General features: G+C 44.6%; 1 protein-coding gene across 4 annotated transcripts in view; it reads left to right on the forward strand.

Annotated features, from left to right (window-relative positions):
* Nucleotides 1-59: 59 nt before the first annotated feature.
* Nucleotides 60-21,579, forward strand: part of FBXO25 (F-box protein 25) — a 32,155-nt gene continuing 10,635 nt past the window's right edge. For 3 of the 4 annotated variants that reach the window (XM_084760446.1, XM_084760449.1, XM_084760448.1), the window contains exons 1-7: nt 60-189; nt 7,830-7,969; nt 11,794-11,894; nt 13,643-13,692; nt 16,679-16,771; nt 18,847-18,940; nt 20,383-20,567. In XM_084760446.1, coding sequence (XP_084616572.1) covers nt 7,836-7,969; nt 11,794-11,894; nt 13,643-13,692; nt 16,679-16,771; nt 18,847-18,940; nt 20,383-20,567 — 657 coding nt within the window. In that variant the 5' untranslated portion in view covers nt 60-189; nt 7,830-7,835. Of the gene's footprint in view, nt 190-4,186; nt 4,260-7,829; nt 7,970-11,793; nt 11,895-13,642; nt 13,693-16,678; nt 16,772-18,846; nt 18,941-20,382; nt 20,568-21,579 lie in introns of all 4 variants that reach the window. The other variant, XM_084760447.1, reaches the window with a different exon arrangement.

The raw sequence follows: 21,579 nt of genomic DNA on the forward strand, positions 1-21,579 counted from the left end.
GCGCACGCGCGCACAGAAGCCTCCCAGGTCGGGTAGCAACACAACCACGTGGCTCCACACCGACCAATCAGCAGGGCCCCGAGGCGGGGCGTCCAGCGGTGCTCGGCGGGAGGCGGACGACTTCCGGCAATAATTGGACGCTGCGTCTTGGTGCGGTTAGTGGCTGTCTCGTCTGGGAGGGACCCGCAGGTGAGCAGGGACTCGGGGACGCGGGGTGGGGAGGGGCAGGCAGGGCGTCCCCAGCCCACCCTCCGATGGCCGCCGTGCTGCCTGGTGGCCCCGAGCGGGCGGTGGGCTTGTCCACCTCCCTGGGGTCCAGGCGTCCGCCCCCAGCCCCCGCCCGCGGGTCTCTGCAGGTCCGAGCCGCCTCCGGAGCACACCTGTCTATACACCGTCCCTGAGGCCTGCGTGCGCTTAGGCCGCTAGACACGGGGAATTTGCGTCTTTATCCTCACAGCTGATTTCTGCCTCTACTCCAGTGGAGTTCCATCTCCATCCTTGGGCCTATTCCAACTCCCCCGAACTCAGGCATCTGGGGAACTGTTCCTGTGAAGGGCCCCTTTTCTCGCCTGCAGCACCAACGCTTAATTTCCCACCATTATCAGAAAAGATCCCCCATTTTCTTCTCATTCCATTTTCCCTTGCTCCTGGGCGTGCTGTCTTACTACGAAGCATCTGTGATCTCTCTGGAGGACTCCTTGGAGTAAACCCCATTTCTGACATTCAGCCTGAAAGATGCAGTGTTTTTATTCATGATCTTTTGCAATCAGATTTACCCGCATTTACAAAGTATTCACATCTGATCCAAGTTGTTTGAATTTAATTTTACTTGAACGTGTTACAAGAAAACTAGAGCAACGGCAAAATCAAATGCTTATTAGATCAAAGACTATTCATTTTAAAGGGTTTTATTATCAGTTATTTGTGTGCCTGTCTATGAGCATGTGCAAGCGTGCCCAAGGAGACTAGATGCTCTTGGGCTGGAGTTACAATGTGAGCTGCCTGATTTAGCTGCTGGGAAACAAACTTGCAGAGAGCAAGAACAGTTAGAGCCTGGCGTGGTGGCGCAAGCCTTTAATGCCGGCACTCGGGAGGCAGAGGCAGGTGGATCTCTATGAGTTCGAGGCCAGCCTGGTCTACAAAGCGAGTCCAGGACAGCCACGGCTGCACAGAGAAACCCTGTCTCGAGAGATCAGTTAGGGTGTGCTCTTAACTCCTGATCCATCTTTCCCGCCCCAGACTGTCCATTCTTACTCTAGAACAATGGAAATTATCTTTCTCAAAATGTAACATTAAAAATAAGAGTGAAACTTTTTCCCCTCCAGAATTGCCTTGCTATTCTTGTTATAATTTGTTTTATTGTAATGATCTTGCTATACACTCAAAGCTTTTATTGTTCTGAAGATAAATGGAACTGATGTATGTTCTAATTATTTTTTCATGTAATTTACAAATGGAGCAACACACATATAAAGTAAAAAAAAAAAAGAAAAAAAAGAAAAAGACAAAGAATAACAACAACAAACACCCAAGTCTGCAATTTCCTGGCATCTGTTTTAATAGGCTGTATGGGTCGCTGTAAATATTGTGGCTGAGAGCCTGGACTGTGGAATCAAAGTCCATAATTTTGAGTCCCGGCTTGTCGAAGTCTTTGCTTCCGGACTCTCATGTATAAAATAGAGACTTTTTGTTGTGATACTGGTGGGAAACATGGCCTTAGCATATCCATGCTAAGCTAGTGCTTGACCACTGAGCCTTAAAATAGAGAATTCAATTTGTAAAATGAGGATAGCTCCTACTTTTCAGGTTAGTGTGAAGACTGCGCTAGGTGTGATTCAGAGTTAATTAATGCCCAGCCCGTTCTGAGGTCTAGCGTTTGCTCCTACTGTGTTCATTCCTGAGGAAGAAGAGGGGGAAGGGAAAAAAGCATGCTTTTGTTTAGTTCAGGATCTTCTGGTTTGGTTTGGTTTTTCGAGACAAAGTTTCTCTGTGTAGCCTTGGGTGTCCTGGACTCACTTTGTAGACCAGGCTGGCCTTGAACTCACAGCAATCCACCTGCCTCTGCCTCCTGAGTGTCGGGATTAAAGGCGTGTGCCACCAGATCTTTTAGCGTTAGTTTCTACTAGGGTGAATTTGAAGAGCTGCTCCTGTCCTTCTGTAGTACCCCACCTTCGTGTCTTGCTGTGGGAAATAGAAACCTGGAAAAGACTTACAGGTGTCCGACCTCACAGGCTTCTGGCATTAGTTAGCAGTCCCATGCTTAAGTTCTAGTGCGGATAGGGGCTGGAGGCAGACCTCAGCAGGTAAGAGCTCTCGACGCTTTTGCAGAGGACTAGGTTAGTTCCCTGTACCCACACAGTGGCTCCCAACTGTATGTAACTCCAGTCCCACGGGGATATGATGCCTTTGTCTGGCCTTTACTGGGCATGACATGAATGTGGGGCACTTAGATACGCAAGCAAAACACTCCTACACATAAAACACAAATAAACTTAAAAAGATTCAAGTGCAGATTATAGAAGCCGGGTCACAGCTGTGTAGACTTTAAGCCATCACTCATACATATATACACACCTTCAGAAGTAATTTTTGTATTTTACTTTATGCGATGGCCAACCTTGGTTGCCAGCCTGACAAACCTGGGAATAGGGAGCCTCAGTCAGCTCCACAGGGTTTGCCTGTGGCGGGGTCTCTCACCCTTCCTGACGCTGCGAGCCTTTAACACAGCTCCTCACGCTGTGCTGCTCTCCAGCTGCAACATTATCTCGTTGCTACCTCATGCCTGTGATATTGCTACTGTTATGAATCATAATGTAAGTATCTGATACCCAGATTATCTGATGCTACCCCAAGGGGTCACAACCCACAGGTTGAGAACCACTGGCCTATGAGCAAATTGATTGGCTATTTTCTTGATTGCTCACTGCTGTATGATGGCCCAGTGTACTTTGGGCTGCACAGCCTTAGGCAGGTGTGGCTTAGCAAGCCACAAGTCTCGAGCCAGTTAGAAGTATTTTATGGTTTCTGCTTGATCTCCTGCCCTGACTGCCTTGGAGGATAGACTCTGACCTGTGAAGTGAAATGGACCCTTTCCCGCATAAAGGTTTTAGTCAGAGGATTTTATCACAGCAACAGAAAAGAAGCTAGGCTGTCTAAGCATTTGCAAATTCCCAAAATAAAGGTAGTTTTAATTTAAATATATTAATAAAATTCTAGCAAGCCATATCTTTCAACCAAGTAGATAAATTTCTATAAAAAGCGGTTATTATCATTTAAAGTCTTTTAGAAACCTTTTATGATACAATCAGACACTTCAGATTACAGTTAAAAATTAACAGGTATGTACCTTTTATTTATTTATTTATTTATTTAACTTTTAAAATTTTTTTTCGAGACAGGGTTTCTCTGTGTAGCCTTCCTTGACTGTCCTGGAGTCACTTTGTAGACCAGGCTGGCCTCAAACTCACATCAATCAGCTGCCTCCCGAATGCTGGGATTAAAGGCGTGCGCCACCACACCTGGCTGAATGTGCCTTTTAAATGGCAACTTGTCTTTTGTTTTATGGGATGGGGTCTCGCTCCAGAGCCCAGGTCGGCCCTGAATTCTTGCCTCAGATAGTTCAATGCTAAGAGACAGGTGTACAGGTGTATACCACCATACTTAGCCTCAGTGTCTTTGTTTTTGTTTTAGTGGCGCTTGGGCTTGAACCCAGGGCCTTATGAACACTAGGCAAGAGCTGTACTACTGATCTAGTCCTATGATCCTATGGCCTTTTGTTAATGTTTACTGATCCATTTGTTTCCAGAACCTGCCTTCGTTTATGAACTATATAGACTATACTTTAAAATGGTGAGCTAATACTGTGATCCCAAGATCATAATCATGACAAGTCTATGAAATACATTTTTAAAAGCACAGATATTTTCCTTTAAGTTGAAATTCTGGCACATAACAATTTGGTATTCACAGTCTACTAGCTACCAATCCTTAAAAAAGTCAAACGCTTAGCTGCTGAAAGGGCTGTACCAGACCATTCTCTCATGAAGTTGTTCGGTCAGTGAATTATAATATGCATAGAGTTGACAGCAAACAAATGGAATTTGAAATGTCACCTGGCTCTTTCTATAAATGCTATTACAGGGCTGTTTGTTTGTTTGTTCGTTTGTTCGTTTGTTTTGTTTTGTAGCTGAAAGAGAAGCCTACCTAACAGGGAGCTGCTTCCTAGATGAGTGCAGTGTTTGCATGTTACCAAGCTTAAGGTAATTAGCCAAGAGCACTGTTCAGGCTTATTTCAGGAGTTACGTTTTCTGTTTCTGGTCTCCCTTTTATTTTGTGCTACAGACCCTAGAAGATGATCTTTCTAAACAACACTGTTCACATTAGCACACTGCTCACAAGCTAGTCTCAGAGGTTAGCATTTAAACACCCCAATAACTTGTCAAGGCCCTAGTCACAGTGCTAGGACTGCAGCTCAACCAAACTGCTGCTTACTGCTCTCAGACCTTCAGCACCTTCCAGCCTTAATCTCTCCGTCCACGGGGCCAGGCTGGCATTTCTCTCCTTGCTTCTCCATTTATGACTTATATGTATATATACACATATCACATGTGTATATGTATAATATACATGTATATATCACCTCCAATTATCATGTATACATGTGTGTATACATATAATATGTGATCTGTATATTTGTGCTAAGTAAGTATACACTATACACATGTATATGATATGGACACACATTTTCTGTTCTCAAGGCCTTCCTAGCTGTGTTGCCTTTTTCTTTAGTTACATTTATGATATTCTATCACTTGTATTCATGCTCTTAAGATTATGTGTGTGCAAGCAAGCACCATACGTAAACATGCACCTTATAACTCATACGTATGGACTTCCTTTGTATGTTCTTACTCCTCTTGCTGAATATTTTACTTCTAGGCTAGGCTGCTCCCCATAGCAGTGAGGCATCGCCCATAGTGTAGTCCACATCCAGTGCTTATTGCTGAAGTTTAGTCAGGAGACATTTTTAAGGTTTTTCAGGGTTGTTGTTTTTTTTTTTTTTCTTTCCCCTAACCATTTCCATGTGCTTTGGAGAGGTGCTTGGACAGTTATCAGAGTTGACTGCAGCAGTCACATTTCCGTAGCTCGTGCTAGGCTGAGGTTGCTGTCTAAAGTTTCCCTCACGTCTCCCATTCTCATGTGTCCTGGCCCTAACTCTGAGGGTGTTAACAGTCCAACAACTCTGAATTGACTGAATGTGCTGGTGAATTTTGTGTTTTGAAATTATTGGGCAGCCAGAAAGTAGGTTTATAACATAACAGGTCTAAAATCTAAAGAATATTTGGTTAAGTAGTTTCTGATGCAGGATTTTAATATGAAAGAGAAAAAGATATGTTCTGAGTATAAACTAGTTTAGAAAGGTTTTGCACTCCTTCTCACGCCTTTAATCCTGGCACTCGGGAGGCAGAGGAAGGCAGATCTTTATGATTTTGAGGCAAGCCTGGTCTACAAAGTGAGTCCAGGACAGCCAGAGCTGTTACGAGAAAAACCCTGTCTCAGAAAACCAAACCAAACCAAAGCAAAACCAAAACCAAAAAACAAAAAAACCCCAAAAAAACCCAAAACCAAACATAAACAATGCCCCCCAAACAAACAAACAAACAACAACAACAGCAAACCCAATAATTATTTTAGCATGTATTTCACATACTAGGCCAGGACTTCTTGAAGGTAATATGAGGGTAATGTTGAAATCTACATATTTTCCTTTCTGTTTATCTCTTATAGTGTACATGCCCATTTGATAACCTGGCCTCTGTTGGTTATTACAAATAGAGCTTGAGATCTCCCAGGTACATCACAAAGCACAGCACATCTGCTTTGCTCTGTGTGTCTTCTTAGCACTGGGGATATTAAACCCGAGGCCTCCGACACGGGAGACAAATGCCTAAGCTACACCCTGGGAAGGAAAGAGCAGGCTTTCTGATGTAAATACTCTGCATTCTGAGTATCCAGGTTGATGTTCGGTGCAAGTTCCTTCAACTGAAATAAAAATGTCCACCCTCCAACTCCAGTGCTCTACGGCTTCTTAATAACAGTCCCCATCATTTCTTTCCTAAAATGTGAGCTTTCGTTGACTTCCCATCTCTCAGCCCACATTCTCACTCTTGCTTCTGAGGTTCTTTCCTTAGCTTGTCTCTGTCCAGTCGCCCATTGCCCGCTTGTGTTCTTCAGAGTTCTTTCTTCGGCCATCTTGATTTTCCCTGGTGCCTACTCTTAGCTGTCATGTCCGTATCTCTGACTTCTGGTTTCTGAGATGTGGGTCTGTATATTCACCTGTCAATAACAAGTTAATGTTTGCTGAGCTCTGGCTGTGTGCCTGACATTGCTTTCCGTAACTGGGACATTACATTATCTGGGGGGAACATGGCGAACACATGCTTACTTCAGGAGATGACAGTGGCAGAGACTGGTGAGGTGGGGTGGAGAGGTCGGAACGGATCAGGTAAAGGAGTAGGGCTGTAGGGAGTTTTTAGGAGGCGACATCTTGAATATGTAAAATGACTCTATGGAGCAGCTCTCAGCATTCGCTACGTATGAGAGCACCTTTGGCCCTTAGGACACCCGCGCCCAGCATCCTTCCCTGTCCCCCCAAGCCTGCTGCTCTGCTGTGTACCTCGCGTGGAGCTCAGTGCTTGAGAGCACTGGCTGCTCTTGCAGAAGACCCAGGTTTGGTTCCTAGCACCTACATGGCAGCATTTTGCCTTACTGCCTCAGTGTGTCTGTGGTTGTGTGTCCAGTCCTTTGAGGGCCACGGCTTTTCTTCCCTGTAAAGCAACAGTCTGATGAAACCATTTACCATCTGATTTCCTGGCTCCTGGTTCGTAGGCTGCAGCCAGTTCCTTATCTGGCCTCTTGCCTTCCCTGCCTTCTGACCACATCCCATTTCCATTTCTGTGCTTTTACCCACAGTGATCTCTCTGGAATAAGATGGGTGACAGTTCACTTCATTGCCTCATGTTCTGAGCAGGGTGGAAGGAGTGGGAAACACTGTTTAGAATGGTAGTCCTCGGCTTGCTTGCTTCCTCAGAGTCAAGCCCAGATGTCATCTGGGATAAGGACACATTCTTGAGCAGTAAGACCCACCTATGCTTACCGTGTCACCACTTCAGTACACAATACTATGTAATCATCACTGTTTGGTTACCACGGTCAGTCAGCACCGCGCAGTATGTTGAAGGAGAGATCAACCTGTTTTTGTTATGATCCCAAGTGTGGGATAGGGAACAGACTTGTGAGAGAACAGGTGATGTTAATCCATAGAAGGCAAACCACCTCTTGCGGGAGCTTGATTGTTTCCAGCTGAAAAGCTCTGTAAACAGACTCTAGGAGGAGAAAAATAAGTGAGCCAGAAACAAGAGAGGGGGCTTTTGGAGACTTGGGATAGTTTTGGCTTTTCATCGCTCCACTTCAAGATGCTCCTAGAGAACCGCTCGAGGGAAGGCTTCGGGGTTCTGGGTTCTGGTTACTCCAGGTTCCAGCAGAAGAAATCCTGCTGATTACGCCAGGAGAATCGTTCCTTGGAACTGATATCCTTACAGGTTTGTTACTGTATTCTTTAGTCCCTTTTTCCTATCGTTTAGGTTAGTTGGGTTATAAGTGATGTATGCTCGGTTAATAAGTTCGTAATAAAATATAGTTGTTAAGAAAATTGAGCCTACAGTATGCATTACATGTTAAGTAAGAGTTTGGTTCCAAATAAGAAGACATCTGTGTTTATTCTGTTTATATAACCTTTAACATAAACGAATTTTTTTTTTTTACACAAGAGAACCATGCCATTTCTGGGTCAGGACTGGCGATCCCCTGGATGGAGCTGGATTAAAACTGAAGATGGATGGAAAAGGTGTGATTCCTGTACCCAAGAGCTCAGCCGCGAAAACGGCCAGTACACCATCAACCACAGCATGTAAGTCCCTGTGAGGTACAGTAGCCGCCGCCAGTCACTGTATTTGTCAGGTGACCGCAGAGCTCTGTCTTACAGTTCTCTCACTATTTTGGCTAGGCTGACAGCCTTGACTGCTCACATGGGTGCTGAGGATTTGAACTCAGGTCTTCCTGCTTGCACAGCAAGCTCTGTTACCCATTGAGCCATCTCCAGCCCAAGCGTACATCTGACGCATACCTAAGTGACTTGTCCCCAGTAAACATTAATTCATTCCTTCCCTCAACCTGATGCCACTCCTACTGATTTCCTCTAAGTGTTTATCCCTTTGTGACTAGGTTTTCTGTTTATGATGTCCTCAGGATCTAGCTGTGTTTAGCAGTTGGATCAGGGAACGTTCCTTGGTTTCTTAGGACTGACTGTTGCGTTGTGTGGATTAGTTATGTTTGTTTGTGTGTGCAGTTGCTGATAGAGCGGGAAGGCCCAGACACGTCACTGTTGTGACGAGTTACAATGTAGGAGTGTGGACGTGTCCTCAAGACCCTACGGTCAGTTCTTTCCGTTTAGATGGTGATTTGCTCAGCGTTTAAGGCCGCACTGCATTCTTCCACGCTGGCGGCACCACCAGTGCGTAAGGGTTCTCAGCTGCCATGTCCTCCCCAGCACTTACTCTCTGCACTTTTGGACAGGATCTTAAGTACCCATCTTAAGGGTGGAAGGACTTATGACAGTTTTATGTCCTTAAGAATTAATGATGCAGCACACATTTTCATGTGTTTGTAGGCCATTTGCATTTCTTCCTTGGAGACATATTAAAGTTCTCTGCCTGTCCTTTGGGATTTATTGTTGAAGATTCTTTTGGTTTTTTTTTTTTAAGCTGGATAAGGGATATTTATCTTGTTTATAAGACAAAAAGTTATAAAAATAGTAGTTTATATACATGAAAACTTGAAAAGTTTGTACAGTATACTTTTATAACATTTATATTTATTAAAATTTAATTTTGGCCAGGCATGGTTGGGCACGCCTTTAATCCTAGCACTCTGGAGGCAGAGGCAGGTGGATCTCTGTGATTTCGAGGCCAGCCTGGTCTACAAGAGAGTTTCAGGGCTCTTACACGGGCCCTGTCTTGAAAAGCAAAAAAAATAAATAAATAAATATTAAAAAAAAAAATCTGGAAGCATGTTTACATTTTTATATACCTGGCAGTATAAGCCGTCACCAGAAAGTACCTACCTTAGATACATCATAAAAATAGCAGCTAGTTAATAATTTTCCAGAGCAGGCATGTTCCTTTGATTTATGACCTATGGGTCCCCTGGTCACATTTGCAAGTCCTTGGATTCACAGCAAACCCAGGGCAGGCAGCTTAGGAAGCACTTGACACTACCTAGAGGGCATTCCACCAGCAAAGTCAAGGGTTGTGGGAGCTGCAGCCAGTCTGCGATTGCCTCTGCAGGGAGCCTGCCTGTGGCTTAGCTGGAAATAGCTGAGGCTGTTTCCTGCATTCGAAGTGAGCTTCCACAGCTGTGCTGCACCTCACCCGCCTCCCATAGTTCGGGCACACAGAGCCCCAGCTTAGGAAGCTGGCTGGCTATCTTATCTGTTGTCTCGTTTCTGCGACACTGTTTCAGGACAGCAATAGTGTCTCATTTTTCCTTTGGTAAATCTGTGATTTTACTTAAAAAACTTTTTCAGATTACCTAGTATTTGAGTCAGTGATAACAGACTTAGTATGAGAGTAAATTTAAGATTGTAGGATTCAAGGCTGTGGTGTTTTCTTGAGTTGGTGTCATTACGTGGCTGTGACAAAATGTAGTTGTGTGTCTGAGTGCTCTCTGGCTGCCTGCATGATTTGCCGCCATTGTCTGTGCAGTAATTGCTGACAGTGATGAACAGACTTAACGTGGCAAACTCAGCTGTTTGATTAGAAGCGCACAGTGGTGGTGGAGGAAAAGCAGCTTCCACAGTTTTCGCATCAAAGAACAGTGATGGAGAAATAAACTTCTTTTTTTTTTTTTTTTTTTTTTTTTTTTAGTTTTTCAAGATGGGGTTTCTCTGTGTAGCCTTGGCTGTCCTGGACTCGCTTTGTAGACCAGGCTGGCCTTGAACTCATAGAGATCCACCGGCCTCTGCCTTCCAAGTGCTGGGATTAAAGGAATGCTCCACCAAGCCCGGCTAGAAATAAACATTTCAGATCCTTGGTTTTGAGTGGTGTACTCACAAGTTTCACCATCTAGCTTGTCTCCACAGCACTGAAAATTAACTTCAGTGCCCCCCCCCAAAAAAAAGCATTTTTAGTGATTATGGTGTGAGTTCTTGTTTATATTCTTCCCTTGGTTCCTCTGTGCAGCACTGGCTGCCCTGGGTCTCAATCAGTACACCAGGCTGCTACAGTTTTTCTTCCTACAAGGAGGAAAAGACATTGTTTTAAAGAAAAGGTGTTTGGATTATTGCTTGACTTGAATTTCTTGTTTCATAAAAATGAAAAAATAGCTGGGCACAGTGATGCATGCCTATACTCCCAGCACTCAGGGAGGCAGAAGCAGGAGGATCTTTGTGAGTTTGAGGCCAGCCTGATCTACAAAGTGAGCATAGGACAGCCAAGGCTACACAGAGAAACCCTGTCTTGAAAAACCAAGAAGAACGAGGGAGAGGGGGAAGCTAAAATGCCTTAAATATGTTTAAATATCACAAATATAGCCGTTGTCTGGTTCTATTAAGTGCCTTGACATATGTGATAGGTGCTTGTTAAGAGAACGCATAGCACAGCAGTAGTTAGCTTCAGCCAAATATTTGAAAATGTAGATGATAGCAGGAACATTAATGTTTATCAACTTTGACTGGGGACATAGCAAGCTAGTCATATTGCTAGTAGGGTTCTTTTCAGGGCTTTTATGGTTTTGTTTATAATGCTCAGGTCTTAAAGGTTATTATGATGTTTGGGACAGTCTAAAGCCTACCTGGTACTTTCTGGAGTAACATTTTTTAAAAATATATTTTATTAATTTATTCATATTACATTTAAATTGTTATCCCATCCCTTGTATCCTCCCATTCCTCCCTCCCTCCCATTTTCCCCTTACTCCCCTCCCCTATGACTGTGACTGAGGGGGACATCCTCCCCCTGTATATGCTCATAGGGTATCAAGTCTCTTCTTGGTAGCCTGCTATCCTTCCTCTGAGTGCCCCCAGGCCTCCCCATCCAGGGGATGTGGTCAAATACGGGGCACCAGAGTTTGTGTGAAAGTCAGACCTCACTCTCCACTCAACGGTGAAGAATGTCCTGTCCATTGGCTAGATCTGGGTCAGGGTTTGAAGTTTACTGCCCGTATTGTCCCTGGCTGGTGCCATAGTTTGAGCAGGACCCCTGGGCCCAGATCCGCCCATCATAATGTTCTTGTAGGTTTTTAGGACCCTCTGGATCCTTCTATTTCCCCGTTCTCCCATGCTTCTCTCACCTAGAGTCCCAATAGGATATCCTCCCCTCTGTCCCGTTTTCCTGGTAAGTGAAGACTTTCATGGGACATGCCCCTTGGGCTAGTGTCCAGATATGAGTATATACCATTTGACTCTTTCTGCTTCTGGGTTATGGAGTAACATTTTTAAAAGAAACAAGATTAAATCTTAGTTCCTTCAAAACTAAAAAAATAAAATAAAATAAAATAAAATGTACACAGTACCCTTGAGTTTCAAGCTCATGGCTTTCCTGAAATTTATCTAGTACTTTCCAGGGTTTAAGAAGGTATTTTGATCACCCAAATTAACAAGTAAGCACTCTCTTACAAAAGAAATGATTAGTGAACTTCTCCATGAAAACTTACTTTAATGAAGTATCTTTATTTCAGTATCTTAAATAGTGGTGAAGAAGAGATATTCAATAATGAGTGTGAATATGCAGCCAAAAAGAGGAAGAAGGAACATTTTGGAAATGACACGGCTGCTCACAGTAAGAGTGTTTTCACTGATAATTCTGTAATCTCTCATTTGTGGACTATCTGTCGCCATGATGAACTGTTTGGCAGTGCTCTCTTAGGAGGTGCAGGCTGATGTAGGTGTGCAAACAGGCGCTGTGCTCAGGGCTGCTGTCTGTCTGGTAATCACACTGCTGGTAACTCAGCTCTATGGTGGGTAAGGTTTCTACAAACAAAGTTGGCAAGCCTGAAGCACATTTGTATCTGAGTAGCCAAGTGCAGTGCTGACCTAAGCTGCTTTCTGAGCAGAAAGCCCCCCAGGAGGGTTGATGTACATGTGGGGCCACTGGGGAGTGAGACCGGGAGCAAGAGTGGTCAGTGCCAGGTCGAAGGGTGATGGTGTACAAGTAGAAGGGCTTGAGCAAGTTTGGGATCTGGCTTAGCACTGCCCGCCTGGCACTTGGTACAAACACCTATTAAGGAGAGAAGAAGGTAGAGCCACACGAGCAGCTCTGTGATCAGTTGTGTGGACCATATGTGGCCGTGCTAGGTCGTAAAAGACCAGAGCCTTTTGTTAGGTGTATAATGATACAGAGATAATATTACAGAATTTTATAAGCATTTATACTTTGGTATAACAATATCAATTTTCTTCTTCTAAGCTAATAGGATATGGTAGTGTCAAAAATAACTTTTCATCAGAGGTGTCTGAGCACTTACATGGTATCAGGGAACAAAGAACACTCTGTACACTTGCCCAAGCAAAGGCATCTCTTAGCTGGGGCAGTGAGATAATTTCATTAGCGTGTCTCCTGTCATAGTTTCCTTAAAAATCTTGCTGGATTTTAAAGACATTTCGTAGAGGAATTTTAACCCAGCAACATGGCTACGCTGGCAATAGTTCACATCCAAAGACCTTGGTCTGTGTGATCAGCTGGAATACAGACACACCATTAGTACACACCTTTAATCCCAAACAGTGACCTCTAGCTGAGAGACAAAGTGATGAATCAGAGAAAGATTTGACAGAATGAGTCAGAGATAGGATACGCCCAACGCTGATGAGAATAGACAGGAAAGAGAAGCTACTTAAAAACAGCACAAAGAGAGTAGAGAGTTTGTGGAGACAGTGTTGGAGACAGTGCAGTAGCGTCTGAGAGGCGATACAGTTTGGTGCATTTCGATGGAGTACACTTGAGTTTATACAGTTCAGTTCACAGAGTTCAGAGACTTTCTTTTGTTTTTTTGAGACAGGGTTTCTCTATGTAGTCTTAGTTGTCCTGAACCCACTTTGTAGACCAGGTTGGTCTCGAACTTACAGAGATCCTCCTGCCTCTGCCTCCCAAAGTGCTGGGATTACAGATATGTGCCACTGCGCCCAGCTACAGAGGCAGTTTTTTCAAACATAGCACTTCAGTAAGAAGTGGGAAGAAGCCAGTTTGAATCAGTCAGTTTGGAGAGGAGTGAACAGCTGAGCTGAACAGCCAGCCAGAGTTCATAAAGAACAAGAAAGGGTGAGTTTATTCAGCAGTAAGTCTTGGAGGCTGAAAACCTTCTAGGCCTAGGTCAGCAGACGGAGACTGGAAGCTGAAGCCTTCATGGTCCTGGCTTGCAGAAGATTAGATTGTTTGGAAGCTAGAAGCTTCCAGGCCTAGTTAGATAGAAATGTTCTGGGCTCAGCCCAAGCCATGAATTCATAAAGCTTGGGTACAGCTCTCATCTCATCCCCTCCCTTGTCTGAGGAAATAAAAACAACAGTTACAGCATTTCATCTTTGTTCTAGGTTTTTATCGTGAAAAATGGATCTATGTCCATAAAGAAAGCACAAAAGAAGTAAGTATCCCATTAGAAGAGTGTACATTATGTTGTTTCTGTTGAGTGTCACATTATTTATTTAGTAATATGAGGTCTATAACTCACATTCTAACAGATGAGTATATATATGTGTATGTGTGTATACATACACACCCACACACACACACATATCAGCTCTTCTTGAATCAGTGATAATAATATGTACGTGTGTTCATTGATACGTATATGGCTGTGCATTGGGTATGTGTACTATAGCCGTGTGTGTGGTGTTAGAAGTATTTGTGTTATATAATTCATGTAGTATGTTTGTGTTATGTGATCTGCATGGTATGTGTTTGTGGTATGTGTATGGTATGTGCATATATATATATTATATCCTGTATATATCCTAAGTGCTGCTTAGTATATTTGTATATATGGTGTCTGTGGTATTTGGTATATAATATATATATGATATGTGCATGTGTGTGGTGTTTATATAACATGTATGGTGTACAATGTGGTATACAGTACATATTTGTGATATATATGTGCATGGACAGTGTGCGTGCACACACGTATGTGTTACAGTGGTGGTTGCAGTGGGTGATCCATAAGTTTGGATATGTTCTTTTGATCCCCATGCATCTCTAAATTGGAAGGGTTCCTTACTATGCCAACATCCTATGGGGTTGACCCATGTTCTGTCAGTGGGAGCTGCTGTTGCTTGTGAAGATTCTCCTTTGTCTCATGGTTTGAGGATAAGACGCCCATGAGCTCCTCCACCCATAATGTAGCTCATGGGAGCTACACTGATGTTAACGCTGTGCACTAAAGCCCTCTTATGAGTCATCACACAGACTGATCGGCTACACTGTTCTTGGTTTTCTTCTTAGTTTTAAGTAAACCTAGTTCCTTTTATAGACTTGAACATCTGCATCTGCTTTATTTTACAGCTGTTGGGAAAAAGAAACTAGGGGTGCACTTTCACATTGCATAATTATGAGGTTAGGATTAGTTAAGTATTTCGGAAATGTTAATAATATCTTTTTTTTTTTTTTAGACAGGGTTTCTCTGTGTAGCCCTGGCTGTCCTGGACTCACTTTGTAGATTAGACTGCCCTCGAACTCACAGGGATCTGCCTGCCTCTGCCTCCTAGTGCTAGGATTAAGGTGTGCACCACTATGCCTGTTAATATCTTTTTGTTTTGTTTGATACAAGGTTTCATTGTGTAGCCTGCCTGTTGTGGACTTGCTTTGTAGACCAGGCTGGCCTCAAACTCAGAGCAATCCACCTGCCTCTGCCTCCCTAGTGTTGGGATTAAAGGTGTGTGCCACCACATCCGGCTCCCAGTTAATATCTTTATTTTAAAAATTTATCACAGTTACTTAGTCAGTGTGTGTATGTGTGTGTGCGCGCACGCACGTGCATGTGTGTATGCTTGCATGCTATGGCCAGGATGGGCAGGTCCACTTGTAGGACAGCTTGTAGAAGTCAGCTTTTTCCTTCTACTATGTGGGTCCTGGGGATTGAACTCACATTCTTAGACTTGGTGGCAGGCACCTTACCCAATTATGTCCTTAAACTACCCAACTTTCTAGAAGATACTTGATTGTGAGAAAGCAAGCTTACTTGGTGATGTTTAATGTCATTAAGTGGACAGAGCATGAGTCCAGGCCCTGACGTACACAGCCATGGAAAGACTGACAGAGCTCACCTGATCTCTACAAAGCCAAGCTTGATTAAATATCTCACTCACTTTGTGAGTCGTGTGGACTCTAGCCAGGAAAAGCAACAAGAGTACTATGTTAGGAGACTGCCAGGATGTCCTGTGGCTCTTGGGATGGGGTCTGGCAGGCTCACAAAGAACTCAGGACTAGCCTTCAAGTCTGTGTCTGTTCCTGTGCCATCCTCTTTATGCCTGGTACTGGCAGCTTTAAAGACGTGCCCTGAGTGTGCACGCTGCCCTTGTTCTATGTGAGAGTGCAGGCACCTCAAAGAGGTGTCCTCACCAGTCAGGGTTTCTTCCTTCCCATTAGCTGCACTTCGGAGTATACTGTGTGCCCTTTGCTTCCCATAATCCTCAGCAGTGCTTTGCATGTAGCGGATGCTCAGAACACAAGGCTGTTGATAATTCCTGAGTGTGTGGTTGGGTTGTACATATTAGAACTGTTCTTAGAGTTGCATGCTTTCCCCACAAGGCCAGCACACAGGTGGCTACCTCTTGCTTTTCAGCGGCCCCACTAACATGTTTCAAACTCAAAGTCACTGTTGCCTTGTGGCTCCTTACTGTCCTCCAGTTTATCTGCCCCTGTAACTCTGAGCTGGAGATCTGTGCATAGTTTCACTATTTCAAGTGCAGAGGTCAGGGCTTAAGCTCTTTCCTGACCTGAGGTGAGATCTGCACGGACTGATGGAATACAGAGGGCCTTTCAGATTAAATAGCAATATTTATGACACCAAAAAAGAGTTACTTGCATCTCATTATAGCAGTTGGCTTTTGGGGTCCTCAGCCCCCATGAGCCCAGGCTGGAGACCAGCTGTAGTCAGGCTTGGGTCATCACCCTCAGGCCTGCTTGCTCACACCTGCTTTTCAGAGTTGCCGCCTGTTGCCGGTTGCCTCTGTAAGGCTTACTGCGTGGTGGTTGAGCATACTTCCACCAAGGCAGCCAGAGCTCCTGACAGAGAAAAGCTGCTGTGTGTGTACAATACCACATGTTGAGGCCTCGTGTTCACCCCACCTTGTCCCCAGCAACAGAGAGCAGAATGGTGTCTCAGGAATCCTGACTCCTCATTATCACTAGAGCAGCAGTGAAACAACTGTCAGGGCCTCGTGTCTCAGTCCACACAGTTGCCTTGTGTTTAGCATTGCTATATCTTACTCTGTTCTCATTTCTATCTGATGTAAGTTTTTAGAATTAATACAAGTGCCTTTGGGTCGAGACTTTTACACACCCTAACTGATGTTAGTGTTCACTCATTTTACGTGGCTGACTAACTGCACTGCCTGTCTGCTACTTTCTAGAGGCACGGCTACTGCACCTTGGGAGAAGCCTTCAACCGGCTAGACTTCTCGAGTGCCATTCAGGATATCAGAAGGTTCACCTATGTGGTCAAAGTAAGTGGTAGCTGCAGAAGCAGCGTTGAGTCTGGAATGACTGTTCTGAAGGTTGCAAGTGTGAGCTCTTCAAGACACCTTTGACAGCTGCATAAAGGTCACCTGTTTACGGTATGGAAAGGAAAGGGACAGTTCAGGAGAGGCCACGGGGGATGAGGGTTTGCAACGCCGAGGTCACAGTTGCAAGTCTCAAGCTTGGTGAGCCCATCCTGCCCAGAGGCCGTGGGAGCTAAGATATTACAGGGCCTCCTTCTTGGAAACACTTTAGACAGCTGAGCTCAGGAGGATCCCTGATGACCGTACGTGCATTTTCCACTTCATGTGCTCACTCAGAGTGAGCCTTGGTGTATAGGAAGGAGTGACTGGCTGATAGACAAGAGGAATTTTACACAAAATAGAGCTCCACAAAAGTCTCACCACATAATGGACGGCTTTTACAAGAAGTTTTTGACTTGGGCTACATTCAGAAGGAGAAGCTCTTTGCTGTATTAGTTTGCTTTTATGTGCAGCTTACTCACTCCACTGCATTGTACGTAAGCGCGAGTCAGGCCTCCCACCTGCTGGTTCCATCTCCAGTGCTGCTCAGAGACTCTTATTGCCTTCCAGGCACTTAGAAGGGTCAGTGCAAGGACAGAGATGTGAGACTGAAGTGCTCTTGGCCTCAGCTAGTGTGATTTGTAATACGGTTCTAGGTGCCACTGGCCAGTGGTGGGAGAAGCGGTCACAAGCTCTGCATAGGACCGTGTTTGCTGAGCTCCTGCAGAGCATCTTTCTAGGTGCCTCTGTCTTGGTGATGAGACGGAGGTTCACTCTGGCTTGTTCAAGTGTCCAGGAGTTAAGTATCCAGAGAGAACACAGGCCAATTTTTATGATACTGTTTCTACCAGCTCTAAAACACTAATGTAAATAGTCTTTTCTACAAAGCAGAAGTGACTTCTCTTTCTAAATAACATGTTTTCTTAAAAGAGTTGGTACTTAACACCTGTTCACAGTGTAGCTGTCCCAGCCCTGCTAGCAGGTGTCTGTGCTTCCTGTTGCCGTGACGGAGAACACCACATCAGGGATGGAGGGTCTGTTCCACATAAAGTGCTGATGTGCCTTGTTTTAGGTCAGAGGGAGCTTCAGCCATGTGCTCACTGTGATGGGAGTGCTGGCTGGGTGGGGTGCCCTGCGCCTTACTCCTTCTGTTCCTTTTACACTTGGTTTGTTACCATAAGAGGTTGTTACAGTTGATTTTTTTCCTACACTGTTTCTTTTTGTTTGTTTGTTTGTTTGTTTTCGAGACAGAGTTTCTCTGTGTAGCCTTGGCTGTCCTGGAGCTGGCTCTGTAGACCAGGCTGGCTTTGAACGCACATTGATTTGCCTGCCTCTGCCTCCCAAGCACTGGGATTAAAGGCGTGCGCCACCACGCTAGGCTTTCTATGCTGTTAATGTGTCCATGGCTTATTGATTTGCCAGTTAGGTGAACCTCACTTCATTCAGTCCTCTTAGGTGGGGGTGAATACTCTCCATGTGTGTCTGGTTTCCCTTTCCTGGAGTTGGGCAGGTGAACAGGGCTTAGCATCCTTCTTTTGTCCTATGTGTTTTGTTGTTGACCTCTCTTGGTTCCTAGATTTCCTACAATGAATGTGTTTGAAGTGGTATTTTAAGACAGTGAGCGTGATGATCTTACAAAATTTTAGCATGGAAGGAGGGGCCTGTGGATTTCTTGTCTAGCCAGTTTTAGACAGTGGATCAGAGCATGAGGGAGCGTGAAGGAAGTCTGTTAGTGGCCAGGATCCTCTGCAGCTCCCTGCTGAGGTGAGGTACAAGGGTACAAGGCTGAGCATCTGTTTATCGCACCTGCCTGCAGCAGGCCTGTTGAGAGTGAAATTCCCCTGACTGACTCTTGAGCAGCACAGAGAGCCGGCGTGCGGTTGCCTCATAGCTGGAGTCAGGTCCCCTCACTCCTACAGAGAGCACCCTTTCCTGCAGCCACCGTATCTAGGGTGCGCATAGCAGGACGTGTCCCACTGCGCTCCAGTGTGTGGCCATGGTGTTGCCACCGGCTTAGCTTCCCTCTTCTTATCTTTAAGCTGCTGCAGCTAATTGCGAAGTCCCAGTTAACCTCACTGAGTGGAGTGGCACAGAAGAACTACTTCAACATTTTGGATAAAATCGTCCAAAAAGGTAAGATTATTACGGGAACATTTGTTGCCTTTTTAAAATAAAATTCTTACTGATAAACAATTCACAGCGTATACATCCTGGCCATTTACACAGTTCAGTGGTTTTTAGTGCAGCATATTCATAGGATTGGGAAGCTATCGCTGCTTTTAATTGTAAACATTTTTCAACAGTTACATGCTGCACTGGGCTGTGTTTGCTTCTGTTACCCTCTTCCACCCATGCTGTGCTGGCTGGTTTTATGTCAGCTTTACATAAGCTAAAGTCATCTGAGAGGAGGGATACTCAATTGAGAAACTGTCGCCATAAGATCAGGCTGTAGGGCAAGCCTTTAGGGCATTTTCTTAATTAGTGATGGATGGGGGAGGGCCCAGCCCATTGTGGGTGGGGCCATCCTTGGGCTGGTGGTCCTGGGAGCTATAAGAAAGCTGGCTGAGCAGCCATGAGCAACAAGCCACTAAGCAGCACCCTCCATGGCCTCTGCATCAGCTCCTGCCTCCAGGTTCCTGCCCTGCTTGAGTTCCTGTCTTGACTTCCTTTGATGATGAACTGTAATATGGAAGCCTATACACATAGGGTAATTTGTGACCTTTATATGAGCTGTTTTAAATTTTCTCCTTAACATAAGTACAGAAGAAAACTTATACTGACAATTTTAAAGACAAAATTATAGACCCAACCAAAAATTTAGTCAGGGGGACCCAACCAAAAATTTGCTTGTCAGGTGGCATTTTAAAGCTTTTAAAACTCAGCTGGGCGGTGGTGGCGCACGCCTTTAATCCCAGCACTTAGGAGGCAGAGGCAGGCGGATCACTGTGAGTTCCAGGCCAGCCTGATCTACAAAGCGAGTCCAGGACAGCCAAGGCTACACAGAGAAACTCTGTCTCGAAAAACCAAAATAAATAAATAAATAAATAAATAAATAAATAAATAAATGCTTTCAAAACTCTTATTAGTAGTTGCCATATCTCAAAAATTATGCTACTTTTAAATTGCCATGAAATGAAATGAGCTCTTTGGTTTTTAATGTGATAGAAATACATATGACATAAAATTAACACGTTCATCTATTTCCAATATACGGTTCATTAGCACTGCACACATGTGCGTTGTGCAGCCGTTGCAGCCATCTCCGGCACTGCTTCTTTGCACCTAACACTCTGCACCCCATCGAACACCAGCTTCCCTCTTGCCAGCCTCACACTCATCCCATTGTTGCATCCTCTGTCACGATGCACGTGAGCATCTGTTCATCCTTGTGTGCTTGGCTCCCTCTGTGCCATACATCTTCAGGGTTTGTCCACAGGTCTCAGGTCGGGATTCCCTTCAAGGAGGGCTTACATTTTGCTGTCTGTTCTTCTGTTGATGGACACTGAGTTATAACTGGGGAACTGTTGGAAGTGGTACTTGCTTTATCAATCTGTGGCTTGTTTTGTTTGCTTTAGTTCTTGACGACCACCAGAATCCTCGCCTGATCAAAGACCTTCTCCAAGACTTGAGCTCCACCCTTTGCATCCTCGTTAGAGGGGTGGGGAAATCGGTGTTAGTGGGGAACATCAACATTTGGATTTGCCGCTTAGAAACTGTTCTCAACTGGCAACAGCAGCTGCAGAATCTTCAGATGACTAAGGTAGGTTTCTTTTTGTTTGGTTGGGTTTGTTTGTTTTGAGACAAGATCTTTCTATGTAGCTCTGCCTAACTTTGTAGACTAGGCTGGCCTTGAACTCTCAGAGATCCTCTGTCTGTGGAGTGCTGGGATTAAAAGTGAACACCATCACACCCAACTTTAATTAATTAATTAGTTAATTAATTATTTTACTTATTTTGATTTCAAGACAGGGTTTCTCTGTGTAGCCTTGGCTGTCCTGGACTCACTTTGTAGACCAGGCTTGCCTCGAACTCACAATGATCCACCTGCCTCTGCCTCCCAAGTGTTGGGATTAAAGGTGTGTACCACCATGCCCAGCTTAAATTTATTTTTAATTGACACAAAAATTATATGTACTTAAGAGATTCAATGTGATACTTTAAGGATCTGTGATGTGTAATGATTATATCAGAGCAACTGGCAACCATTACCTCATGTATTTACTAGCTGAGATTTTCTTTTTAATTTAAATTAATTTTTTAAAAATTTATTCACTTTACATCCTGATCATAGCCTCCTCCTTCATCTTCTCCCAGTCCCATCCTCCCTCCCTCATCCTCCCTCCCCCTCCCCTAGTCCTCAGAAAGGGGAGCCCTCCTCCTCTACCAAGTGATCCCAGTCTATCAGGTCTCATCAGGACTGCCTACATCCTCTTCCTCTGTGGTCTGACGAGGCTGCCCCACGAGGGGGAAGTGACCAAAGAGCAGGCAACAGAGTCCACAGCAGAGACAGCCCCTGCTCCTCTTACTAGGGGACTCACATGGGGACTGAGCTGCCTATTGGCTACATCTGGGCAGGGACCTAGGTCCTTTCCATGTATGGCCCTTGGTGCATCTGTCTCTAGGCCCAGATTTGTTGGGTCTGTTGGTCTTGTGGGGCTCCTGTCCCCTGGGTCTTTCTATCCCCCCACTTTTCCATAGGACTCCCTCTCTCTGATATTTTCAATGAGCTTTAGTCAACCATAGTTATATACCACTGTGCAAATGAGCTGTAG

This window comes from Acomys minous, assembly GCF_964271855.1.
Source record: "Acomys minous genome assembly, chromosome: 15".
NCBI lineage: Eukaryota > Metazoa > Chordata > Mammalia > Rodentia > Muridae > Acomys > Acomys minous.